General features: G+C 38.0%; 3 protein-coding genes across 4 annotated transcripts; all 3 read left to right on the forward strand.

Annotated features, from left to right (window-relative positions):
• Positions 1-247: 247 nt before the first annotated feature.
• fam219aa (family with sequence similarity 219 member Aa) lies at positions 248-11,204 on the forward strand. 2 transcript variants are annotated; one of them, XM_088424287.1, is made up of 6 exons: positions 248-464; positions 3,159-3,255; positions 4,359-4,452; positions 6,178-6,258; positions 6,659-6,734; positions 8,476-11,204. In XM_088424287.1, the coding sequence occupies exons 1-6, from the start codon at positions 405-407 to the stop codon at positions 8,632-8,634; spliced, it is 567 nt and encodes a 188-aa protein (XP_088280413.1). In that variant the 5' UTR covers positions 248-404; the 3' UTR covers positions 8,635-11,204. The 2 variants fall into 2 exon arrangements, with proteins under 2 accessions (XP_088280413.1, XP_088280414.1); XM_088424288.1 differs by having other exon boundaries at positions 6,659-6,713.
• A 558-nt stretch (positions 11,205-11,762) lies between these two features.
• On the forward strand, positions 11,763-17,514 carry LOC148419136 (BOS complex subunit ncln). The gene is made up of 16 exons (XM_088424268.1): positions 11,763-11,881; positions 12,016-12,192; positions 13,315-13,505; positions 13,664-13,808; positions 13,883-13,980; positions 14,093-14,170; positions 14,851-14,954; positions 15,039-15,127; positions 15,202-15,341; positions 15,417-15,595; positions 15,758-15,845; positions 16,525-16,563; positions 16,713-16,885; positions 16,973-17,026; positions 17,097-17,175; positions 17,322-17,514. Exons 2-16 carry the CDS (start codon positions 12,048-12,050, stop codon positions 17,376-17,378), a joined length of 1,659 nt encoding a protein of 552 aa, XP_088280394.1. The 5' UTR covers positions 11,763-11,881; positions 12,016-12,047; the 3' UTR covers positions 17,379-17,514.
• A 225-nt stretch (positions 17,515-17,739) lies between these two features.
• myorg (myogenesis regulating glycosidase) lies at positions 17,740-26,713 on the forward strand. Its single transcript, XM_088424267.1, has 3 exons — positions 17,740-17,840; positions 21,421-21,786; positions 22,680-26,713. Exons 2-3 carry the CDS (start codon positions 21,524-21,526, stop codon positions 24,469-24,471), a joined length of 2,055 nt encoding a protein of 684 aa, XP_088280393.1. The 5' UTR covers positions 17,740-17,840; positions 21,421-21,523; the 3' UTR covers positions 24,472-26,713.
• Positions 26,714-27,552: the final 839 nt, after the last annotated feature.

Genomic DNA, 27,552 nt, shown 5'->3' on the forward strand with positions numbered 1-27,552 from the left:
GGTGTAATATCTGTCTTGTTTTGCTCATTTCTGTGCAGTTGAGTGGCTGTCTGCGTGGATAAATATAAATGTTCTATAGTGCATTGAAAATACATTGCACTGATGTTTTGTAAGCGTGCAAACAAGCTCAGAGTGGTCTTGTGACAATTAGAATGATTTTAGACGCACTTTTGCTTCACTGCGCACTTCATGGTGACGTTGTTTTGATTGGTCGGGAGCCTCATGAATATTTAATGAACCCGGAAGTTAGGCGGTGCTGCTGTTTCGCTGTCGAGTCACCTCTGTTGGGATGGAGGAAAACGAGCCGCTATAATGCTGCAACGAAGCATCTTAAATAGGAACGCTTAGACACAAACCGTAGTTTATCGTTCATACTGAAGCGTCACAAGAGCGTTTTGGCAAACATGATGGAAGAAATCGACAGGTTCCAAGTGCCTCCAGTTAACGGAGAGACGCAACCTTTGGTAAGCGAGCAAGCGCTCATCTTTATGCTAATCGGCCCATTGAATACGATTGGAAACGTTATTTTTTTGTCTAGTTTGTGTCTTTATTTCATTATACATTCCAGCTAGTCTTCGGTCGGTGTGCGCACCGCATTTCTCATCTCGGGATGTGAGAAACGATAACGTCAGATTGATAAACGAATAAGAGCATCGCTGCCAAGTCTCGCCCCTCCTTGGATGAAATCGAGCTAGTAAACAAGGCATTATCCTTGCTTAAACTTGGCATAAATCACATCTTTTAAAACAATGCTACTAAATCCGTGTTGACATTTAACGCAGCCTGCGCCCACTACTATCACATTTCGTCATTTGGTGACGTGTTATTTGGGTGCAACCTCACATGATGAAGAGGGGCTCTGTTCTAGTCTGCTCCCTGCCTGCTACGCTCTTCACGGTTCCATTTTTAAAAACGTGTCATATGACAAATCTCAGTAACAGGAAGTCACAAGAGTATGAGTATTATTTTCTTGGGCAGTATTTTATAACCGTTACAGAGCCAAAAATATATTTATCCTATATCATCTAGTGGATTTTTTTCTGTCTTTTAATAGATGAGACAAAGATGAATGAAGATAGCTTATTTTTTAGACAAACAAACAAACATACGACCTATTAATGGAAACTTAACCATTTGTGGTTGCACTCTTTAGATGTCACTAAGACAAAAGTAGTTCTTAATTGCCACCATCTTATGTTATAGGCAATTACTAATCTTTTAGGGAAGCGTCAATTTTTCGATATTAGTGTCAGCGTATTAACAATGTGGCATTCCCTTGTTACTATTCTACACAGCAGTAGCTTCTAACATCTAATTTTATTACCCACTTTACATATCTATGCTATTTGACTGTTTTAATGGTACATATGGCAGGGCCTTTGTAATGGTAAATACTTCATTGTCATTCTGAATGAATCAACTTTGCATCTGCTACATGCAAGCATACACACACTCACACACACATACACACAACACGCACACACTCACGCACACGCAGACACACGCACACATAAACACACACACTAGCACTTGAATGGGAAGAACTACGTTGCTGGAATTGAGATCCAATAATGACGGATAACTCTGCTGACTGTAACAGAATAATGTAGAACATTTGCAATTGTCATTCGTGGTCACCTGATTAGTCAGGCCTCATTGCGATTGGCTTCTGGGAAGCTGTGAAGCCACGATGTATAATCCTCCTTCAATCTCTGTGGGCTTGATGCTGTATCAGCAGCCTTGTGGTGCTGGCATCATCAGGGAAGGGAGTAAAAGAAAGATCAGGGTAATGAAACGGATACAGTGAGAGATTGTGTCATTTATATGTCAAAGTGGGTGTCTCATATATGATACAAGGTGTGTGAAAGGCAAGGGCAGCAGACCATGTTTTTTTTTTAAACCATCTAAAAAAAAGACTCGCTGATCCTGAAAGTCATGGGTCCTAAAGTCCACATCTCAGTTCTGCGGCCCCACCGAGTAAGCGACAGATAAAATTGACTCATACATTTGGTCTTTCAAGCATCGGTCAAAAATAATCAATAATATTTACCAATTATTTGAACTTTAATGTACTCTAACCATGGACAGCAGTTGTATACATATAACACTTCTGTCAATATTTTTAGATATAAATATATGCCATAACTTTATATCCTTAATATATATCATGAAATTTGGCAAGTACATTCTGTAAATCTGTCATTCAAATGTACCCCTAAATTTCTCTAAAATCCTGAAAAATCTTGCCTGTTGAGGACTTAAAAATAGAAAAACCTGTGCCAAATATAGAACATTTTTGCCTGTTTAAACGATGGAAGACAGCGGCCACTGTGCCCAGTAAAGGGTTACATTGCTTGGGGAGCAAACCAATTTTCTTTTATTCATGATCCTTTTTTAAACTAATCGACTGATTAATCTGTATTTTTTTCTGCAAAAAAAAAATCCATATTAGTCATGCCCTTGTCAGTTTTCTGTTTAGTGATTTGTTGTTTTTAAACGTCCTTGCTTTTGTATTGATCCTGTTGGATTCTGTGGGTGTACCCAATGCGTTACTGTATCCTACTCACCCATTTTCTGATTCTTTTTTCCTATCCCAATTAGGAAACACACTGTTGGTTTAGCCCAGATTAAACTTTAATTCCTCGGAACACCCATCAATCACCATGGTAAATAAATGTTGTGTCTTTCTTGCCAACTGCCTGGCGATCTCCACCCCGTGCGCCCCTCGGAGCCCCTCCTGGTGCAACAGTGGAGAGCTTACGAATGAGCTTAATAGTGCAACTCTGTTAGCAGGGCGAGCCAAGCGTGACCCAGCTCCCCTCTCTCAATCTGTTGACGGGCCGGGCTGGAACAGGAGCCCCCTCTGTTCTCCCACGGCCTCCTCTCCATGCCATCAGCGCTCGCACAGAAAGAACTGGAGCCAGGAGTGTATAGGTCTCAGAACACTCGGGCCCATTGATGCTGCACGGCGCACGGCCACGCTTGCCCGCTGGCAATTAGTGCTGGGGTGTTGGACATGAATTCCATTTAAAAAGAGCTGATTTTGCGGGCCTTACGGCATTACGGACGAGTTTGTCTTAAGCATCAGGATATACTGAAATGTGTGTGAGGTCCAAAATAAAAACAAATCTGAATATATTACTGTTATCATTTTTTAGGATCCGGCAGCCTCTTCCAACTCAGAAGCTGACCCTGATGCCAAAGGAGAGACGGTGGCGATCAACTACAAGCCTTCACCACTGCAAGTCCAAATAGGTACTGCCAATAGGCGATATAAAGTTTATCCAAAAAATAAAGTTTTGCTTATCGTCAATTGTCGAGACGATTGCGATTTTAGTAAGAAATAAACCTAACAAACTTTTATTTAAAAGTGTGAGTTTAAAAAAAAAATAAAAATATTCAGACAAAATGAATTAATACTAATTCAATATTAACCCCCGGGGGAAATTTTGACCCAACTTGGACTTTTGATGTTTTTGTGGTGTGAAATCAAAGGAAAAGCATCCAAAAAACACCAGGAAGCTAAAATATTGCATAGATTGTCAAAACATGATGACTTTCAATATGCCATGCTGCTGTCCCTTCTAAATGCTTGCAAACAGGAGGTTGAGAGGTACACCCTATAGGCGTCAAATTTAGCCCATTTGGGGCTCGTTCATTAGTTGCGCCTTCAGCACCTACAATGTCATTTTCAGTCAACAGCAAGTGAAAAATTTGTTTTTTTTAAAAGTAGTAATTATACAAGAAAAACAATTTGGTTTCCAAATGAACTCATTCTATTCTAAGACTTAATTGTACATTTTTATGTATATTTTTTTCCAGGTAGTTTCAAGTGTTAGGCTAAAAGAGTGTCTCAAAATTGCTTGCGCTAAAAGTTAAATGTTGACAATATATTCACTTTTTTACTTCTAAAAGTGACTAGAAGTGGCATTTTGCCACTTTTGCAAAATCTTGATTTCACCGCTTAGCTCATTTTTAAATGTTCGGTTTTTACGATGACAAATTAATCAATATAATGTTTTATATCCCTGTCTTGAAATTATTTCTAGCCCCTGACTGGTATGGATTTTACTTTTTTTGTTGTTTGTTTAGGCTGATGCTAATTTTCGATTTTGGGTAGAAATATATTCTGATAAGTGATTAATTAAAAAAAAAAATCCTACAATAGTCCTAGTGTACTCACTAGAGTACTTCCCGAACCTCCGTTGATATCTTTATCGTTACAGCAGAGGTTTTACAAGTAATCGGTTTTCAAAAAGAATTAAAAGGCCAAAAGTTGCCTCATGCAATACAACCATGCCCCATTTTGCTTTTAATTGTCACATTTACTGATCACTTGACATCCTTTGGTTGCCCAGAGAAACAGAGGGATCTTGCCAGAAAGGGATCAGCGAAGAACGGCACTGTGGGAAGTCCCGTCAATCAACAACCCAAGAAGAACGCCCGGACAAGGTAGCACCTTTCTTTCCATTCAGTGCAGAATGTAGCAAAACAAGCGCACAATGGATTTGCATAGCGCCTTTTGAGAGACGTCAGCTGACTTTGGATAGCTACAAAGAGATTGCAACAACAAAGATGCGGGTTTGTTTGTGTTCTGTGCGAGCACACTCAGCCCATAAAGCTGGTGTAACCCACAGTATTGACAACCGGCTCTGTCTAATCCCGCTCCCTGGTGGATTAGTGGAAATATATGAAAGGCTAGCGAGTGGCTTCATGCCAAATGCCCTGAGGCGGACTGATAAACTTCCAGTCCTGCATTCTGAGGTTTACAAATGTTCCTCACATTTACCTATTTTCTGTGGACTTATTGCTTGTACAGATAGAGGGATGAACGTGAACATTCTTTCACTCTTTCTAGGATAGCTTTTTGGAAACTCTATGCACGTTAACATTCAGGATAGACTTGCAATTTTTTCTTTTGTGGTCTGCCTCTACTACAAGGTTTGCAAATGGTATTTATGGTGGCTAAGAATACAATGGAAATTAGCATAGTGTTCATTGATTGCCAACTTTCTTTGTTGGGTGTATAGTCACCAAAAGCTAAAGTGGCATTAAAAACTGTAAAAAGAACATAGCATTGAAGCGATTGGAATTAAGTGGAATTATTTAGAAGGCATCCTTGAGGCGAGAGAGGTAGGTGCTTCGGGCGCAATACACTAGGGGGCGCCAAAACCCAAGTTGCCCTTAGTTTTCAAACGCGTTATTTCTATCGGTTTTTCTATCAACTTCAAGTCAAAAAGGAAACAATCGTCACAATTTTAAATGATTCTAAACAATAAAATGATTGAAGAGGAACCATTTGAATAAATTTGAGGTTATCAAAGTTCCTGTCCAAACGGAGCCGCGGCTGACGCGCTGTACGTTGAAATAACTCCCAAGTGTTTGGGTTGGTTGCTGGTCACTTTTAAAATTAGTTTTCCGGCTGTTGCGCTTCAACTGGTTTAAGAAAAAAAGACTCCTTTTATTACTGAGGAACATATTGGAACACATTGGAAGAATGTTTTTATTTTATATATTTTTTTTAAATGTTACTTTAAAATGCAATAATGACAGACCCATTTGTTGTGGAAAAAAGATCGGTTTCTATGACTAATTGGTAACAGAGCCATAAACCTTTTACATTAACACATGTTCTAGTGTTATTTTTGTCCTCAATCGAATGCAAATGCTAATTAAGTTAATGCAACGCTTTGCCAGTGATAAATTTGCACGTGGACATTTTAAGTCAATCAATGTGGAAACTGAAGATCAATAGTCAGATCTTTTAATTTCGGGCTTAAGAAAAAAAGTTGAATCTTGTGTATCTGAAGAATAAATGAAATAGCTTGGATGATCTAGACATTGGTGGACTTGGAATAATTTGAATCAGTCAAGTAATGCTGAAGGAGGAGTGAACACGGTAGAATACTGTATGTTGTAAATGTGTTAATTTTGCTCGATAAAAAATTGGAAATTTTTGATAGTTGCAATTTAAAATAAAAAAAAAACAAATTCCAAAGGTGTAAGGAATGAGCTAAATGTTTAGAATTTCAGGGTAGAATGATGTAATGATGAAATGAATGGGGATTTTTACATTTATTTATTTTTTAACAAGAACTTTTGGATAGAGAAAAATAAAAGTCCACGCAAAACACTGGCTTCTAATTGAAACACAACTTCCTCTTTGCTTGTTTGCAGGTTGGTTGTGCCAAATAAAGGCTACTCCTCTTTAGACCAGAGCCCAGACGAGAAGCCCCTTGTAGCACTGGACACCGACAGGTATGCCACTTGACCTTCGTAAACATACTTTCACACTTGTGAATACGACAAAACAAAATGCCTGACCTAAAGGGAAGTGAGGGGATTTCGGTGTTGTCGGTCCCCCCGCGTTACATTAATCCATGAAGCCACTTGAAGAGAGTTGGAGCAGTCGGGATCCAAATATGGGGCAAAGCCTCTCCCAGGGTGCAGGATTAAAGGATAGTGGGGTGAGGATTTGCAGAGGGAAAAGCAGCTCAGAGGGAGCGCCTGCTTCCACCCAATATTTGGACACAGATGAGCCTCACCCTTTGTGCTCCGACCCGAGGGCAAACGATCCACCAGGCGTGTCGGAAAAGCCCCGGCGAAAAGATAGATTTCACAACTGAACTACAAGTTATGTTTGTCTTCTGCTCGGCAGTGATGACGACTTCGACATGTCCAGGTACTCCTCGTCGGGATACTCCTCAGCCGAGGTGAGATGTCTGAGGGACCAGGTATCTATGCGCACATTATATTTCGCTTCACGTAGTGTCACCCCGTTAGCCACATCGTTTAGTCAAAGAACAAACATTGCCGCCTTGTCATCAAATCCCATCATCTGCTCAGCCCTTCTACCACAGTGATTGAACCTTTTTTTCAATGGTAGCCCTGCTGAAATATTTCTTTCAGCCAAATACCTCCTAATAAGGAAGACTTTTGTTTACAACAGTGGTGAAAAATACACAACACACACACACACACACATATACATATATATATATATATATATATATATATATATATATATATATATATATATATATATATATATATATATATATATATATATATATTTTTTTTTTCTTTTTTTTTTTTCTTTTTTCAAAAACAACAGAAGCCCATTTCTGCCTGTGCTTCTTCATGCGCAAATCCATGGGCAAACAGGCATCTGACAATAAAAAGAAAAACTAACAAACCAAAAAAAAAAAAGAATCCTCCCCTTCCCCTCTCAAAAATCTTTTTTTTTTTTTTTTTTTTTTATTCCTCCAAAACCTGCTTCTATCGGTGGGGAAAAAAGAAGTAAAAGGTCTTCATGCACAAATCTACTGACAGTCAAAAATGTTTGTTTCACTGCCAGACTTCTGGTAGTAATAAAGAAATAAATGAAACTGTCTTCACGAAAACTGGATTTTATTTGTTTCCACTGGCAAAAACAAGATTTATTTATTTCTTTTTAACTGATGAAAATGGGCTTTTATACTATATATTCTATATTCTAACCAGCAAAAAAATCCTGCTTGTCAGATTTATCATACTTGAATCTACATCAGTAGTGGTATCTCGAGTCGTATTTTATTCAGCAAAGCCATAAATTAGGATGGGTGATGTCATCTCTTTCATGTCTCACTAGTCTGCCAGAAATTTGAAAAAACGCGTACAACTACGTGACTTGCTTGATGTTCCAAATAATTTACTCTTAATTTGAAAAGAAAATCATCGTTCTAAATAAAACATAAACAGCATTAAATTAGCTGAAAGCTGTTAACTCTTTTAGTGCCATTGACACAAATTCTTATAAACTATATGTTTTTTTTTTTTAAATGATTGATAGATGACATAGATAGATGAATATTATGTCAATCGAACACGGTTGTAATGCAGTTACTGTATATACATATGCAAACTGTTATTTTGCCATCAAAAACACATTTTCACTGTTTTTGTCTATGTTTTATCAAAGGGGAGGGACTGTTGAGATGTTTCAAATGCTACAACAAAAGTGTCAAAGTCACTGTTGTTCAGAAAAGACATCTTTTCACAAGGAAAAACTCATTGTCTCATTTTGTCACTCAAATGACCTATTTTCAAATACGGATTATTAAAGAACAGAAAAAGCTAGAATCGTTTTTTTTCCTAAGTAAAGAATGGAATCCAGTCTTTCATATGGTACCACGATTGTCTACATCGTCACACTATACACTATTCTGTCCAAAATCAAGTGTACTCCCCCCAAGTGCCTTCACACAATCCCAACTGGGCTACTGCTTTACCGGATACACTGATCCTGTTGTATTCTAGTGGTGGGATACATTGTATTTGTCTACCACTGGTCCTTTCGAGTTCCCTGTCCCTCTTACCCCACTGTGACTTTCAAAGATATCGTTTACTTCAGATTTCTGTCTGAATACACCATTTTTTTTTTTTTTTTGTTCTATACGATGTATGTGGTTCAAGTCCTACTTGTGTCTACTACAGCAAATCAACCAGGACCTCAACATCCAGCTCCTGAAGGACGGCTACCGGCTGGATGAGATTCCAGATGACGAGGACCTGGATCTGATCCCGCCCAAAGCGGTCAACCCCACCTGCATGTGCTGTCAAGCCGCCCCCTCCACAGCGTGTCAGATCCAGTAGCACCGCTCCTCCTCTTTCCAAAAAAAGAATATTACAGAAAGGGTTCAACAGATTGCACAGCTTTAGGAGAAGACAAAAAGGCGTTGTAAATGTCCGGTGAGGGAGGTAGGTAACACCAATGGATCTTGTGCACGTTCCTCCTATGGTTGGATGTGTGCACCTTCTGCCTTGTAGGGTGGACCGGGACTGCAATGATGGCACAAACATAAGCTTGAAGGAAAACTCAAAACTCCATTTTTTTCCCCCCTCACATGGACAATTCAGGACTGTTGATTAGAAACCATTGGATGAATGAGTAGAACATTTTCTTTGGGAGATCATTTGAATTATTTCATCTGCTATGATAAAAGATTGGAATTTGTCTGGTTCCAGGCCACAAGTTTTGTCTTCATATAAGAGTATATGCGTCCATTGATGACATACCCAGAGAAGTAGCCCTCAGCCATTAAACTTCTCACCATAAAACACTTGAAGTAGTTAAAATCTTAGTTTTCTAATGTAATGTCTGTTTCATCATTGCTTTACAAAAATGTGATAAAATACATTTTGCATGTTTGCCTGTTGAAACTGTCACGACGGCCAACTTGTGCAGATGATTACTCGGTTTTTGGACATCATTCATGGTAGCGTATGTACTAATTTAGTTTGGATTTTTCTGTTGCGTTTGTTAGCTAATAATGACGATCCATGCATAAATATAAAGGGAACATCTTGTCATGAGAATTCAGCAGAAAATGGTACGTAAATGTTATTTTATAATCTCAACGATATTACTACATGCATATGTGAGCTCTGTGTGCATGCAGCAGCCACAGCAAAACTCAGAATAGCTTGTATATTACTCACTTAAAATATGAATGGTTATAGCAGTATTTTGCTTTTTGTCATTTAAAAGCTAGATATGACATTTTATTTTGGCACAAATTTTATTTAGAAAACACTGAGCATGTCTGAGGTTTTTACTTGTTCATCTACATGACTTTTTGTACCAAATCCTACTAATTTCTCATGACAGGTTTCGGAGAGTGTTATTTATCATTTGTTGTACCTGCTGTGAATTTTCAAATAATTTTAAAAATGTGACTTCAGTGGACACATTTTATTTTATTTTTTATTTGAGCTTTCCTCTTTTGAGGAAGGTGTAAAATACTTCACATTTTTAAATTTAATTTAAGTGTAATTATGTTGTCTTTTTTTGTACATATTCAACCTGTATATTTTGGACAAATATCCATAACACCCGCCACAGCTTTGCATTGTCACTGCCAATGGCCTTTTCTCATACGGTCGCTTTGTGTATGTTTTCTATACACTACTCGGTTGAGGTAATTTCCCGCTATGTGCTAGCACTATTGTGTGAATTTGTTTGAATTAAAGTGACCCTAGAAGACCACATTCCTCCAAAACAATGGCATTTTGTCCCACTTCCTGTGTGCCAACCGTGACCAGTTAGCTGATATAACAAAACCCGTGCACGTGTGTGCGTCCGTAACACAACTAGTACAAAACAAGTTAACCAGTCTTTATACAAAAAAAAAAAATATTTGGGGAAACCCTCCGTTCATAACTCATCTTTGTTCCCATACTGTCCGTTTCCTTTTTTTTTTTTTTTTAAATTCAGAATGGAATATAGATAAATATATTTTGGGGTTAAAGTATTGCATATGAGGTCATATTCTGGTCTTCTGAAAGAAGTGCCATATGGAATGAGTTTTCCCAAATTGTCTAAGAGCACACTTGTAATGTGCCAATATTGAATTGTTGGAATTAAAGGGGAAGTCAATAGAAAGTTTCTCTGAATAATATGTTCAATGCACCCCCAAAACTCTAAAGATGGTTTTCCGATTAAAATTGCATTTTCGGAATATTAATAAAGCAGCAAAATGAACCTGATTTCATCCATCTCAGATGCTGACCATTTTGGCAGTTTCTGTTACCTAAAAATGACGGTTGCTCGAGGCTTAGTTAATGACCAATCACGGTTCATCTTGAATATCACATGACCAACCAGAGTAGTGATTTGTCTTTACCTAAGCCCAGAGCAACTGTGATTTCATTTTCAGTTGAACGCGCTTGAGAAAATGGCCGACCCAGGAATAAAACGGGTACATTTAACTGCTTAATTCATAGTCCACAAATGAAATGAAAAATCAGAATGTCATATTTAGACTAGTGGAACTGCTTAGAGCATAATATTGAAAAACAAATATCGGCTTCCTTTACAAAATGAAATCTGTTCGTTGAGAGCTTCTGTCAACTGCAAACATTTAGACTGTGTAAACGATGTGTTTCAGTCCTCTTATGAGTAACACTATTTCTGACTAGTGTCACTTGTACCAAGTTTTGTCAATAGCAAACCATTATAACACATATTTATTTGCAGCTGTATATTTTAAATTATTTCCAGCTATGTGGAATATATTTCTGTTCAAAAATGTTTGGTTTTATTTGTTGGACTCCTCTAATGACTGTACAATGACTCCAGTTAGACTAAACGGTATTCCAGTTCTGTGTAAAGTGCAAAATGTCCCCCCCAAAATAAATAAATAAATACCTATCTGAAAGCTGGGTTTGTTCTTTCGGTTGTTTTTTTTTAACTTGATAAAAATACAGTATATGAAAATATGTATCCTCCAGAAAGCCGGCCTATTCGTTTGTGTTGTAATGGAAAATAAGTTTTAGTACAACATTTTGTTGTTCACTTGCCACCTGGCTTTGCTTGTAACTATTTCACTTGAACATACATGAGGACTTTCTGTGTATGAGCGAGTAAGAATCTTCTCTCTCTTTCGTCTCTTCAAATTCTCTTACAGACCAGACCGCTCCGTTAAGACTTGTCTTTGAAGCTTCAAAGAAAAAGCCTTTTTTTTTCGAAACTGATCTTGCCTAAATCCTGAAAATTCCACAATTGTCCACTGTTGTGTCCATTTTGTCTCAGCCAGACAGCAAAGTTAACACGAGACAAAATTTGGAATGGCTGGGTTGTCATCTACTGAGCACACAAGAACTTAGTAGGAAAGCTCCAATGAGTCAAAGGATACGAACCAAAAATGGACAGATGAGTGGCAGAATTTCGTTCTGTGCGTCCATGTTGTGGGGGGGCGGCTCAGTGATTAGCCTTGAGCTGATCCCTTGGGAGCAGATGGTGCAATGTGGCTTACCTACACTCCTGGAGTCTGAAGAGATAGTTAGTTCTGAGCAGAACAGCACCGATGTCTTGAAAGACCTTGATTGGTTCAAAAGAAAGGTGAGGGATTTCTCAGTCTTATCTAGGAGTGCAATGATATTTTTCAAATAAATATTAGCAAAATGTATTTTGTGTTTCGAACGTTTCTTTGAATGTGTATTTGAGTATTTATCACCCATTTTTTTGTACTGTAGAGCACAAAGAAGACGGGGCAACACGTGGCACCATGCTCTTGCGGGTGTTTCGATTTGCTATCATAGTGCTCCTGCTCTGTGTCAACCACCTGCATGGCTCCCTTCTCTTTCCTGCATCCTCCTATGAGTTCACTGCCTACAGAATGCAACAATACAACCTGGCAAAGCAGACTCACGGTAAGGTCATGCTGTCAGATGACTGTTCCCTGTGCTCATCTGGGCATTGCTCGTAAAACTAAGGATTTTGTGTATCGTAATGTTTGTTGTTGTCAGGCACGAGGAGTATTACAGGGGAGGAGTGAGTGAGTCCGTTAGTTTTTGTATTTTCTATTTCTTTTTTTTTAAATAAAAGAAGCAGATTGAACAATGGCTCGGTAAATCCCTTAACAAATGCATGTGTATCCAGATCCATATTATTTGAACTATAAATCACAACTTTTCTCTCATAATTTGAGCCCAGTGGTTTATAGTCCAGTGTGTCTTATCTGCAGGTGTTTTTTTTTTTTTACAATTCACTGTTAAAGCAAATGTGTGTACCTGTTCAAAGTGTCAATTTATGGAACAACTATGACAAAAAAACTGAAAAGATGTGCTCAATGGCTGTGCTCAAAAAGAGTTTTAAAAATACAGTATTTAAAATATAAAAAAATATGTATAAATTGTGTATATATATATATATATATATATATATATATATATATATATATATATATATATATATATATATATATATATATATATATATATATATATATATGTCCTTGTATATATGACATTAGTGCAGTGTGATTACATGTTCCCTAAAATAGTCAGTCACTTAAAGGCAAACAGTAGGAGCCATTATCGAATTATTGATTTTGAGTTTGAACTGCTATTTAATCCTGCAGTATTTTGTCGGCGTTAAGTTGAAATCATCAATCCATTTTCTATAAATATGTTTGTCGGTGGTAAACATGTTGAATTAAAAAAAAAAAAAAGGTCCATATACCATCTTTCTGCCTATATATCTGATAGCCTGTAGCTTGAAGTTTGGTGCGGCTCATCCATGACAATTTTATTATTTCTCATTTGTTGCTGCTGTGGCTTATATATGGGTTTGGCTTATAGTCCCTAAAATGCAGAATTATGGACTGCAATCTGATGGGTTTGATCCTATCCATTTTTTAAATTTTTTGTCATTTTGCAACCCACCGGCAGGAAAAACTTCAAAATAAAAGCGAGGACAGGCTCCAACTCACCAATAAAGCTAATGAGGGTAGAAAATGGACGGCTATAACATTGGGGATTTTTTTGGTTCAGGTTGCCGAGGCGCCATCGTAGTGGCCGAGGCAAGAGCCGCTGATGAGCCAGTCCTGACCCGCCGCTGTGTCATCATGAGAGCAGTGGACTTCACCACCAAAACATACAGTGAGGCGCAGAGACAAAATGCTGCCGCCATTTTAATTCTGCTGCCTCAAAATATGTCAAGCATTTCCCATGAAGCAATCCAGGTAGCAATTTTTGATCTCTTTTCACTTTTTATGAAAACTATGATAACAGATTTTTGAAATTCCTGAATAGCTAAATACCAAAGCCAAATACCCCAAATTGGTGAGTCCATTTGTTCTCCTAAATATCAGCTCTGTTCCTATATTTTTATTTTTTTCAGTCCTTTATGCTGAGTGAGAGTCAAGCCTTGATGAAGGAGACTCTCACGCCAGTGTATGTTGCCCATGAGGATGAGCAGTTGCTCTACATGTACGAAGAGGTGAAGAAAGCGGCATCTGCACGAACCTCATCGATATTCATTCGAGGTAATTTTCATTCGAGATAAACGCATCACCCATAAATGACAGTTTTTAAACCACTGGGTTTTCATCTGTGACAGTCTTTCGAAGTATGGTAACAGCGACAGCCTTTCAGATTTTAGTAACCAACAATGTCCCCATTAAGGCCATTACAGACACTACACTGGTGACTCTGGAAGTAAGTGTACATTTGTTTGTGTCTTTTTTTTTTTTTTAAGATACTCCCATTGTCCCCACACTACATTGTCCAGTATACAATATTAATATAAAATTGGAATTGTGTATTTCAGGGAGTGCTTCCTGGATCTGGTGAGGATATACCTACGATTGTGATCACTGCCCATTATGATTCATATGGACTGGCACCAGTGAGTTATCAATAGTCAATATGTACATATTGACAAAATCAGACAATGAGAATAAATATGTGGCAATATGCATGTCGCAAGAATAATAATTATATTTTGCAGTTATTAACATTTGATGCATAGATGAACTTTTTCTGTCTGAATTTCAAACATCGTGCTGCATTTGAATGCACCACATTTTTAGCGTAAAGTGCTGACGCTGGAGACTTATTCCGCATGGTGCAACGGCAGCATAATTGACTAGCTTGTTTATTATTGGTTTTAATCAGCAATTGATTTTTTTTTCATGGCGGCATGTTGATGTTGGTAGAGACATGATGCGATAAAAACAGAATTTCAAGGAGTAAAGCCAGCCGGTTCGCAAACCGGGCTGTGATTGGTCATTACCTGATCAACTGTTGTTGTCATTTTCATTCAACAGCAACACACAAAATGGCTGTTGACCAGGGCTTTTGCTTCTTTATTCATGTTCTACAAGCACAATACTAATCAGAATGCCATGTTTAAAGGTGGGCTGCATATAACATATTCTATGCAAAAAAATGTACAGTATATGCATGCCCACTGACATGCCCAGTACATGCCCACTGACATACTAAACTGTATTGACATAACTTGCATCAACAATAAATCCATAATAATAAATAAAATGAATTTTTCCTGTGTGTTGTATTATGCAGTGGTTGTCTTACGGCGCCGACTCGAATGGCAGCGGCGTCATCATCTTGCTGGAATTAGCACGTCTCTTCCAGATGCTTTATAGCAGCCCAAGTACCAGACCACGGTTAGTTGCAGTTCAAAACTCTTTCATTCAGAAGCTTGAATGCGACATTTAAGTCTGCTTCCTTTCTTTATATTCATCATTAAGGTATCATTTAATGTTCTCTCTCACTGGAGGAGGAAAATATAATTTTCTAGGCACCAAGAAGTGGATAGAAGAGAACCTGGACCATGCTGGTGAGTTCTGGCAAACGTCATCATAAGAACACAACATTTGATCAGTTTTGTTTGAAATCTATATTTCTTGCCAGAATCAAGCCTCCTTCATGACAATGTGGCATTTGTGGTTTGTTTGGATACACTGGCTAATGGTGATGAGCTGTACATGCATGTGTCCCGCCCGCCTAAATTGGACACTCCCATCAATGAATTCATTCAACATTTGGATGAGGTAATTATCAGGGTATCAAAAAAAAAAAAAAAGAGGTTTGCTCATGTTCAGAAATCATGCGTCCCTTTTACCCAGGTGGTTTCCTCAAGATTCCCATGGATGAAAACCCAACTGGTCCATAAGAAGATCAACCTTGTGGAATCGACGGTGGCCTGGGAGCACGAGCGCTTCAGTCTACGCAGGATACCGGCACTCACTCTGTCTCACCTGGAAGACCCCAAATCCGAGCTACGGGGTTCCTTGCTCGACACTGCGTAAGTTGAACGAGACATTCTACATGTGTCCCCGTAATTGGGTGGCGCCCCTGTCAGGTTGTTACAGTTAGCTTGGATAGGCTTTGGCTTATCTATGAGATATTATTGTAAGCTATTGCAAAAGTTTTATTAAAATCTTGTTTTGGAAATGTGTTATAACAGTTCCCAAGTGGACCTTCGGAAACTTAAGCGGAATGCTATCATCATAGCCGAAGCGCTGGCACGGAATATGTACCATTTATCAAAGAAGGTGAGGAAAAATATGGTGAAAATATGTTGTGATTGTTCATCATTACCCTGGGCAATTGTGATGTCATATTCAGTTGACAGCAAGTGGCAAAATGGCCACCCTCTGAGATGGATGAAAACATGTTGATTTTGATGCTTAATTTATAGTCCACAAATAAATTGAAACCATACTACCATATTTGGACTTGCATTGCACATTTTAATTCAAATGAAAACTTATGGGTTGACATCTCTTTTAAGTTCTATGTATGTACGAGTTGCTCTTTGTCCTCACTAGTATGACATTTTTGTACACTAGTAAACAACGATAATACTAATAGCACAAGTACATGTTATTGGTGGAGCAAAACTACTATTTTTTTTCAAAGTGCTACTCGTGTGTATCACATGCTAGAGAGGCCTATTAATGTTACTAGTTCCGGACATTACTTTACTATGATTTTCAATTGTTTGAGTGTTCGAGTAGGCCAACTTTCGCAAAAGTGAAAAGTTAATAGAAAGAAACAGTCCTGCTACCGTTCAGGTGAATTTTATTTTGAGTGAATTATAGTACAAGGTCCATGGTTTCTAAACTCGAGATCAATGAAATGATCGAGCTATTTTCAACCATTTTCAAAGGACTGTAGATTTCTCAATAAGATATAAACAGTGTTAATGTGCCAATTTTGTTTTATTTCAAGAGCTCGCCACAAGATGTTCAAATCTTCAAAGACAGACTGGTACGTGTCTCATTGAAAATACGAACGAATTGCTGCCCTCTAGCGTTCATATTATGACATTAGATACAATTAAAAAATCATAGCAACAACATACTTTTCGCGCTTGATTAAGCAGTATTAATTGCATCACTTGAATATTGTAACTTCAGGACTTCCTCGATAGTCGAATATCCAGTCTGATGTCCTTCCTAGCTTCAGTCCCCCGCGCCACGCAGCTGATGGATAAAGAGCCTGCTCACATCCTCCTCATCAACTCGCTGGAGCATGAATTCAAACAATACCTACAGCAAGTCCACCGGCACACTTTTAGACAAGATAAGAGGTAATATTTGTTTAAAAACAGTCTCTTAAGTGCTCACCTGTGCTGAAACTGCCATTTAACTGACAAATTGTAACTTTTTCAACGCAGGGACCCCGATATAACTTTTTATGATCAAATGAACCAGTCAATAGTGATGTACAGGTAAATAGGTATTTTCTTTTATTTTTCAAAATAGAAAAAAAAAAAAAAACCTTTTTCTTGTTTCTTTCAGGGTAAAACCTGCCGCTTTTGATTTGTTCCTGGGTGGTTGCATCACGGCATATTTGGGGATTGTTTACTATGCAATTCAGGTATGTAAACATGAATATATTCACATGCCATATACATCGTAGTTATTTATTTATTTATTTATTTTGAAACAGCTTTGTTGGAGCTCATTGTTTGTAACTAATGCATATATTTAGCCATTTATTCTTGTTTCTTTTTTCTCTTGCAGAATTTTGACTATGTCTACACAAAACTAAAAGCGGCAGTAAAACCCAAGCACCACTAAGAAAAAAAAGACACACCATATTTGAGGATCGGTTTTGACTGTACATTTTTTGACACTTTTTTGATCATCATTTTAATTGCTAACTGCAGCGAAGTAGTTTTCAATGTAGCAATAAATAAAGCAATGAATACAGTGAGCCTGATATTTTAATAAACAAGACTGTATTATCCTAATATCCTCCTGAGAACTAACCTTTTCAACTGTGTCCGATCGAGTGGATACTTATTCATTTTTTTATTATACCTTATATTTGTAGACATTTAACATTTTGACGTTTTAATAAAGTTTTGAGGTTCACTTTTGTACTATCAGCAAGGCAGATATGAAGGACTACGTCTCCCATGATTCAGCGCGTATAGACGAGGCGGATTCGCAACATGTCTTGAAACATTTTTTTCTCTATCTGACTTCGAGGCGTGTGGCACAACAAAGTCGATCCTGGGTCTGTTCCTGAATGTTTCGGTAGGGAAAAAAATATCAATTATGATTGTTTAATGCACGCGAATACGCTGGAATCATCGCTTGTCACTTTCATGAATATTAAGTCTATTTTGCCTCCGTTAAGTTTGTCACGTTGCCTTCCACTCACGCACACGCAAATAACGTTTGCTTGAGCATCTGGACTTGAAGTCGCAAATTCAGCTTGCATTATATTTTTTTGTTCAAATATATGTGTCCTATTTTAACATTTCAAAAAAGTTGAGATCGTCGCGATGACGTAAGCGTTATCGTGTACATCCAGTTATTCCACTCAAGTTTGCGTTGTGACTGCATCAGCATGTTTGTGTTTATCGTCACTGTCACAATCGACGGGAATGCAGATGTTGATCTTTCTCACGCCACAGCGCTTACAAAGAAGACAAATGTCCCTTGTCAATGTCATTGACTAGACAGAGCGAATTTGTTTGTGCAGAATAACATGTAATGCGATAATATGATGCGCGTTAGTCTGAAGGGCAAAGTTTGACCATTTTTAAGTGATTGAATTCTTGATTGACAGACGTTTTGTTTGCTGGGTAATGGCGAAAACAATGTTGAGAAAACTATTACAGCGAAATATCAATAAACGATCAATGATAACAAACTTGCAGTTATGCAATAACTGAAATGTTTTCGAAGATTTTCCACAGTCCACCTAGTTCACGTTTTAAGATTTTGATCAAGGTTCTTCAAAATAGTTCATTGTTTTGTTGTTCTTGTAGATTATGAGCTGCGTGTTTTGGGTCTTCATCTCGTTGTTGGGCTGCTGAACTACAACTGTTAGAATACCTTGATCTTTCTGAAATTTTGTTATTATACCATGTACAGATCCAAGATGCCCTGTGGCAAATTTCACAAAGCAACTCGAGAAAACAGCCAAGCCTCATGCATGTTTGATTTGATTTATTGGACATATAAACACGATACAAAAAAAAAAAAAAAATCTAGTTGAAGGGGAAAAAGCAGAAGCAGTCCTACCCTTTGCTTTTTACTAAATTACTACCTGACTTAAAAAAAAAAAAACAACGATGTATATTATATAAAGTAAAATAAGGTAATATATCATAAATAAATCAAAGCAGAAATACACACACACACCTCTCAATTCACAACTTTCATGCTGGATTAATGTATTTAATTAACAGTGTCTTTAAACCTGTAAACCCCGATTTGAAAACAGTATTCACATAGTTCAGATCTATTCCATAATTATTCCTAAATTAACACATTTGGCAGGGACACACACACTTAGCTTTTTGTTGGTTCTTATCTTAGATTTTTAAAATCACTTGAGCTCCTCAAACTAAAACATCCCAGTGTATCAAATCTTTTTAAAATTGGTTAATCACCACATCATTTTATGTGGTCAGTGAAATGCTAATTACAACTTCACAATTCTGACTAAAATACCAAATTTGCCAACATTTAAAAATAAAATTAAAATAAAAAACACCATGAATTAAAATATTTAAATAAATGAGTAAATAAAAAACAATAACAACAATGCGGCCCATGATAAAAATGAGTATGACAGTACTGACTTATTCCATCAAATAATCGAATAAGATCTCTTCCCCCTTCTCTTAAAAAAAAAAAGAATACGGTTGAACGTGGGTTTCCCATTTTAAAATATGCTACTGAGTTAGAACGTGAGTTGAAGTGAGTGAATATATTTACTCATTATTTGATATATTCTAATTTATTCTCCAGTTTTGTGTTGCCTACTCAAAAAACATTCTCCCAGAAGTCAGTTTTCAATTATTTCATGTGCCTTTTTTCCCACTACAATGCATCCACGTATGTGCATGTAAGAACTTTTGTTTTTTTGCTGTCCAATGCTGACATTTGCTTCTTCCCTGCTTTTGCCGCATGCTCAAAAATGACTTGTGCAGGTCTTCACAACATGTAAACATTTGAGTCAGATGTGGGTTGCAAATCTGATAAAAGCACCAATAGTAATTTGGCGCTGAGACCTACAAAAAAAAAAAAAAAAGCCTAAGCCACACTGTGTGTCCCCTTTTCTTTTTCTCTGTTCGTCTCGCTTCCTGCCTTGGAGAAGAACCAGCTTTCGGCACTAGGTTAATTAATGATGGCTTTATCTTATCACTTGTGTTGCTTGGGGAAAATCCATACAGAGGGTGGTTGAACACAGAATCAGTCAATTCAATTGGTAATCACAACAAGTAAGAGGAATTAGAGAGCACTGGCTTACCTTTTATCTGATGCGCATTCTAATCCGGTATAGTACTCAATGTTGGGAAATATGCATGCATAATGCAGAAGTCTCAGTGTGTCCTCGCTTTCGTATTCTTCCAAGTTTTCAAATTGGCCCAAAGCAGTCAGTTTACTTGCAGCTTGCCTTTGTTTTGGTTGATGAAGCAGAAAGTTTAGTATGCTTTCCTCCGCCTCATCCGATTGGCACAGCTCTTGAGGCCCAAACCCCACTTTGTTGTTTCTACTTCCTCACATACAAATGACTTTAGTTGAACTTGTATGTTTAAAATTCAGCGGGGACGGTCTGCCTTGTCCTCTTGCGGGTAATTGGGAGTAGATTTGTTGTTTAAATCTCAAATATCCCTTTTAAGTTTACATCTTCTTTGTGCTGTGAAATCACTTGCTGTATCGATGAAGATTATGCGAGACACTGCTGGGAATTTAACAGAGGCTTTGGTTTGACAGTATTAATGCAATTGATACTCGATATGGACAAATGGTTTGCAAAAATGAAAACGCAACCTTATTTACTTTTTTGTAGTTAATAACTAAACATTTGCAGTTTCTGGAGAACTAGTGTCTCTGCTGGATGAAAAAAAATATGGACACTGGTGTGATGTTGAATAATATTGACTGATATGAAATGAGGTGGAATATAATTGAATAGGGATTTTTTTGTGGGATGTGGACATTTTAGACAGGCTGAAAAATGATGGTTCTAGCTATCGAATTCTTTTATAATTAATTATTCTGACGATTAATTGAATAATCGGATAGAATTTTACTTTGCATAAAATGTATTAAAAACATTTGTTGTCCAACAATCAAAGAATAACTACTCTTGAGAGGCTGATATCAGAGATTTTGACCAATGTTTTGCTAACAATGGCTATAAACAATTGCTCAATTATTAAAATAACTGTCAAATAATTGGATAATCAGTTAGGTATTAATTAATGGATTAATTTTTACAGCTATTAAAAGTGTGAATTAAATTAGCTGAATGTTCCCAATTTTAAATGGGAACTGTGATGTGAGTTTGTTTTGTTGAATACGGAATGAATCAGGATTTTTTTGTGGGAATTTTTGGGAGTGGAAAACACACCCCCATTTTTGCAAAATTGTGATTTTTAAAAAAAAAAAGAGAAGTATGGATTTTTGTAATATGTTGTAATATGTTTGTATAAAATACACCAGAAATTGAGCTCAAGTTGACACAAATATTAAGTTTTTTTCTTTTTTTTCACCCATAGTTGGGTTATTTTTGACCCAACTGTTTTTAGAGTTTATGTGAAAACATAATGTGACAATAATGTATCCCTCACATCAAATCTCTCTCTTATGACAGACGGACCAGTGCACTGGAGAGCGACAAAGAGGATTCCCTTAAGAACAATTCAATGTTCTATTGAGTGTCAAGCCAAGGATTCGTCCCGTGAACAGAACAAGTCATGTACCAGGTTGTACCCGGGGGAGCGGGCGGCACAATCACCGACGTTATCCCCAAGCAGAAACACAGCAAGGACACCAGACCCTTAGTCGGAGCAGGAGTTCTTGGCCTGGTGCTTGTGATAGCCGCAGTGGCCGCATGGTCTTATTACATCGCTTCACTCCGAAAAGCTGAGCTGCTGAAGACTCAGCTGCTGGATCTAAATAAAGATGGTTACATTATCCGCAACCAGGGAGGAGCGATTGTTTTCAGAATGGATTTTAGGTGAGTGGCTTCTGGTCCACCTCTGAATCATCATTCATTTAGGCTCAAAATGATTAAAACTACCACCGTTAGTCAATAAATTGACAACTAGTCCATTATCTAATCAACCGATCAACATTTTTGAGAAATCTTTAGTTGTTCTGAGACCTACCTATAGGCTCCGAATCCATGGCATTTCGGGCACACACGAGTAAATACTCATCTGTTTCTGTACTAACCAATGTAAGCAGACGTATGATCTTTGTGATGAATCAAAATAAATCATTTGAAAACATTTAGAATAGGATAGTATAGAATCATTTTATTGTCATTGTATTGATGGATACAACAAAATTGGGACCCCTGCTCTGATTGGTGCTTATTAAATAAATGCAGTATAAACAATAAATAGTTGAGAAATATTTTTGGTTCTTTTTGTCTGACTTAAAGACCAAACCATTTGCGTAATCTTAGTTCATTTATGTTAAATCTCTGTCCGTTTGCAGATTTATTTTTTCTTCTCTCCAGATTCATGAATTGATCTGTTTATTTATATATATATGTGTGTGTGTGTGTGTGTGTGTGTGTGTTCATTTGTTATTGTTTCGGAATTTAAAAACAGCCCAAAAATAAATAATATCAAACGAGAGGGATGACAGTTTTACACGCCACTTTTTGAAACCTACTCGATCATTAAAATAGTTATTAATTTGATGATCAATCAGTCCTCGTCTAATCGATTAATTTTGACAGCTCTAGTACATTGTACACTTTCTAAAATAATACTTATTCCGGTTTGACAATTTTAGGTGCATAAAGAAGTGATTGAAGTCCAAATGGAAGACTATTTCCTCTGGATTTGTATTTTTATCAACTGCTTTGTATAATCCTCGCACGTGTTTACACGTTTGCAGGTCCGGGACATTGGATTTGGATTCTTGCACCAAAGAAGGAGAACTTCTCAGTTGTAGTCGCACGACAGATAGAAGCCTCAACTTCTTCATTGAGACAGTGCGGCCCAAAGACACGGTGCAGTGCTATCGCGTGCGTTGGGAGGAGTTGGTTCCCGACATTTCCGTGGCCCACGCAATGACGTACAAGTTTGCCCACTGGTACGGCGGCGCAGTGTCAGCCATTCAGCACTGGCCCATTTCCATCTCCGGACAACAGCCTCCCAAACCCTTTGTTACAAATGACATCTACTCCAATCGCAATGAGTTCGGAGGAATCTTGGAGAGCTATTGGCTTTCATCTAATGCTACCGCAATCAAAATTAATAATTCGGTACCCTTCCACTTGGGCTGGAATGACACGGAGAAGACCATGTATTTCCAAGCGAGGTACGATGACAGTCCTTTCAAGCCCAACCCCGGGGAGGCTCCATGCGCTGAACTTAGCTACAGAGTGTGCGTGGGCTCGGATGTGACCTCCATCCACAAGTACATGGTTCGTCGATACTTCAACAAACCAAACAAAGTTCCCGCCAAAGCCATGTTTCAGCACCCTATCTGGTCCACGTGGGCACTTCATAAGACTGACATTAACCAGGAAAAACTTCTGACTTATGCGGCCAACATCCGGAAATATAACTTTAACTGCAGCCACTTGGAGCTAGATGACCGCTACACACCCCGCTATGGAGAATTTGAATTTGACCCCATGAAGTTCCCCAATGCCTCATCCATGTTTCAAAAGCTCAAATCCGATGGATTTCTTGTGTCCCTCTGGATCCACCCGTTTGTGAACTACAACTCGGAGAACTTCCATACTTGTGTGGAGAGGGGCCTGTTTGTACGGGAGCCCACGGGCCAGCTGCCGGCTTTGGTCCGCTGGTGGAACGGCATCGGCGGAATCGTGGACTTCACGAACCCCGAGGCGCGTGATTGGTTCGCCTCCCAGCTCCGTTCCCTCCGCTCCAGATATGGCGTGTCCTCTTTCAAGTTTGACGCAGGCGAGACTAACTACCTTCCGTGGAAGTTCAGCACCAGAACTCCCATTCGGGATCCGAGTTTTTTCACCAGACGCTACACAGAGATGGCTATTCCCTATAACGACCGAGCAGAGCTACGCAGCGGCTACCAATCTCAGAACATCTCGTGCTTCTTCAGACCTATTGACAGGGACTCCGTTTGGGGCTATGAGCTAGGACTCAAATCTCTCATCCCCACAGTGCTCACCATCAGCATTCTGGGCTATCAGTTCATTCTGCCCGACATGATAGGAGGAAACGCCTATCTCAACCGCACCGAAGGAAATCGGGCATTACCCGACCGAGAACTTTATATCCGCTGGCTGGAGTTGTCCGCCTTTATGCCCTCCATGCAATTTTCCATTCCACCTTGGGCATATGACAATGAGGTGGTTGAAATCGCCCGCAAATACACCGCCCTCCATCAGAGTATCGTAGCGCCACGGGTCTTGGAGCTAGCCGGCGAGGTGCTGGACACAGGGGACCCGATTATACGGCCCTTGTGGTGGATCGCCACGGGGGATGAGACCGCCTATAAAATAGACTCACAGTTTCTGATCGGAGACGATCTCATGGTAGCGCCGGTTTTAGAACCCGGAAAGCAAGAACGGGATATTTACCTTCCAGCTGGTCACTGGAAAAGCTATAAAGGGGAGAGATTTGATATCAAAGAGCCGCTGCACCTCACAGACTATCCTGTAGATCTGGATGAAATTGCTTACTTTCTGTGGGTGTAGAAAGAAGAAGAAGCTCAAGAGCTTGGTTGGTGGCAAAACAGGTCAGAGAGCCTCAAAATCTTACCCAAGAGCCTTAAATCTCTGAAACACAGCAAGACAATTTGATGTAAAGTACGAGTATCTCGAATTAGTGATAGCTAGAGAAGTTTTATGAAGCACTTGTCATGTTTTTTTTACTCCTCCAGATGGTGATCTTGGTTTCAAGATAAATGCTAGTACAGTAGAAATGTATTAGATTTTAACTGCTTCTTTGAATCAAGAGTGCCATCTAGAGGAGTCAAAAATATCACACCTGCTTCATGAAGCTTCATTTGTTCGTCACTAATGTTAACATGTCTTCAAAATGAACTGTGAATCAAGGGATAACTGCAACGATACATTCAAAGATGAGCTAAATTGTGTGTAGATTACTGTAACTAATAATTTCTACCACAACCAATCAAACTCTTCAAACGACCACCACATATTATATTTTACTTTTATTGGAAATGAGTGAGTACTGAAGCAAAGTATCACTTTCGGTCTGACAGTGTTGGTATCGGGCCGCATTCGGCCTTATTTCAAGGTTTCGATACTCACCATGGCAGCCGATACTAGTATCAGCCTCTCCTTTGGAGCAGTTTTACCGTTATGGTCCAGAAATTCTTAGAACTTCCAAATGATTTGAAATAAAAGTTTAAAAGTGCTGTATTTCAATAGTTAAGTGTTTCTTTAAAGTGATCTCATTTTTTTTTTCCGAGGGGGATTTTGTGCATCAATAGTATCAGTGGTATTTGCAATTAGGATATGAGGGATGTTCGATACTAGTTTTCAGACTGATACCAGTAACCAGATCGAGTAAGCTCTGATAACCAATAACAGATCATTTTCAAGGAAGACCTACCTATTCCAGTTTAACATTTTCCTTAAAATTTCATGAAATTAAAAGCAGATACCTTGAAATAAGGCTGAGTATCTGCCTGATACTAATACTTGGTATCAGTGCTCATCAATCCCAAGGCCTTGGTATCAGTGACTACTCAAGAGTTTTGTTTCATACTCATACTTGTATTGGTCTAAAAAAGTGGTATTAAACCTCCCTAATTGTAGTTTGTAATGGCCACCACATAAGAACAATTTAAAGAAACACAATGGAATATTTAGTAATTCTGAATGCCTATGAATTAAAAAAAATACATCCACAATTGGGGTTCCATCATTTTTTAGTTTTGCTTTAAAGGTTTTGTGTTGCATTGATCTTCATAATATTTTTACAGTTATCACACACTAACCACAAATGCTTTGACAATGTTATTTGTTGAGTACGAAATATGTGATACGCTTTCTCAGGTGACCCCTCTCTCAGGCTCCGTTTGAAATGAATGAATTATGTTTTGTCAATCCTTGAATATTCTTTATTTTAGCGTGTTCAATTATCCAACTAAAACTTTGCCCCTTCAAGATCATGCTTTTATTTGTTAAAACAATGACTAAAGCTTACCATGTCAAAATGTGCACAAAAGGTTATTTGTGTATTTAGGTTTTAAATTATAGAAATATTTTGCAGCTGTGACACTATAGGTTGTAGTGATATATATATATATATATATATATATATATATATATATATATATATATATATATATATATATATATATATAAATGTACACTAATTTGTACTGTTTTTATTATGTATTGTCTAACTTAGAGCAACCTTAAAAGCTGTGGAAATGTGTTCACATTTTTCCAATTTTCTAAAGCTGCACAATGTCAATACTAACTTCAGTCCTGAAAACGTTTTATCATATCATGAAAATGTCTAAATATTTATTGTATTGGGCACTGCATGCAATGATGTTCAAGTTAAGATGTATTTTGCTTCCTTCAAAGGAATTGCTTTTCCCTCCTATTTTAAGTTTGACCAGACTACCTCCACAAATGCGTTTTGCATTATTGTTGCTTTTTTTTTTTTTTAATAATCTGTCTGCCATGCAGAGTGCGGACTTTGACATATAGCTTACACATTAACCTCTGTGGGATCTGTGTGTACCTCTGACATAGTTCTATCCTAGCAGTGCTGCCTATATATAGCCGTTCTCACACAGTTGCTATTTATGTCAGAGACTCTCTTGCCTTGTGACAAGAACACAACGTTACTTCGCTTTTTGACCAAGTCATACACTTATTTGTGAGTTGATTTGCTTGTGAGACCGTGCCGTTTGTTTTTATTTTTATTGAATGCAATAAAACCCTTTCAAATGGTTGCGTGTCTGCAAATTTTGTTTCCATTAAATACAAAGGATTTCCTCATGCAATTTACAGCACACACGTTTCAAACTTGCAGGAAAATAATCTAAAAGAACAAAAATTCGGGTCAGTCAAAAGGCCATGCAATAAAAGAAGCAATAAAAAATTGGAGCACTTATGGGTCTGCAATGTATGAAAAATAATGTGCCTTTCAATATCGTATTGAAAGGTTTGCCCTTGAGGGACCTTTCAAACTTTGTGACACACGACTCATCATGGGGCAATAATGGCGATGCGATGAAACAATTATGCAGGTTCTTTGGAGACTTCAGATCAATAAATCATCTGATGGTTCATCGTGTGGGCCAGAGAGTAAAAGTGTACCGCTGGGTACTGAGATTAAAAAAAATGACAAAAGTGCCTTTTTTATTTTCAATTGCATAGACACACATTACATTTCTTACCGCTACCCTTTCGCTTCTTTTAAAATATATTTCATTACATGGCGATATGCTTCAGAACTATTTCATTTAAGTTTCTGATGCCTCATCTTTCTTAAAATTGATCTTGTCAAGAAGCCCAGTGTGGGGAGGATATACATGCATTGATTAGCTGTCTTTGTCTAGTACGGATCGATAATATTTGTTGGTTTGCTTTCTGCAATCATATTGTTTGTATCGGCTAGGGAGATAATTTATGCTTTTTGTTGGAGGCAAGAACACAAAACAAAGTCTCTAAGTCCCCTCATCTATGTATTTTTGCGTATACAACAAAATACGCTTGAAATTGTATCTACATTTTCGAAACTGGTAACACCCAAATGTCTTCTGGTCTTGCGGTGCTACAATCATCCAC

This window comes from Hippichthys cyanospilos, chromosome 9, assembly GCF_059441005.1.
Source record: "Hippichthys cyanospilos isolate Australia breed blue-spotted pipefish chromosome 9, RoL_Hcya_1.0, whole genome shotgun sequence".
Taxonomy (NCBI): domain Eukaryota; kingdom Metazoa; phylum Chordata; class Actinopteri; order Syngnathiformes; family Syngnathidae; genus Hippichthys; species Hippichthys cyanospilos.

Bases quoted from the DNA above. Each gene is read 5' to 3' on its own strand.
- fam219aa (XM_088424287.1), top strand. From the start codon at position 405: ATGATGGAAGAAATCGACAGGTTCCAAGTGCCTCCAGTTAACGGAGAG. The intron at 465-3,158 runs GTAAGCGAGCAA...ATCATTTTTTAG, and splicing joins ACGGAGAGACGCAACCTTTG to GATCCGGCAGCCTCTTCCAA. The intron at 6,735-8,475 runs GTATCTATGCGC...TGTCTACTACAG, and splicing joins TGAGATGTCTGAGGGACCAG to CAAATCAACCAGGACCTCAA.
- LOC148419136 (XM_088424268.1), top strand. From the start codon at position 12,048: ATGCTCTTGCGGGTGTTTCGATTTGCTATCATAGTGCTCCTGCTCTGT. The intron at 13,981-14,092 runs GTAAGTGTACAT...TGTGTATTTCAG, and splicing joins CTACACTGGTGACTCTGGAA to GGAGTGCTTCCTGGATCTGG. The intron at 14,955-15,038 runs GTTAGTTGCAGT...TTCATCATTAAG, and splicing joins AGCCCAAGTACCAGACCACG to GTATCATTTAATGTTCTCTC.
- myorg (XM_088424267.1), top strand. From the start codon at position 21,524: ATGTACCAGGTTGTACCCGGGGGAGCGGGCGGCACAATCACCGACGTT. The intron at 21,787-22,679 runs GTGAGTGGCTTC...ACACGTTTGCAG, and splicing joins GTTTTCAGAATGGATTTTAG to GTCCGGGACATTGGATTTGG.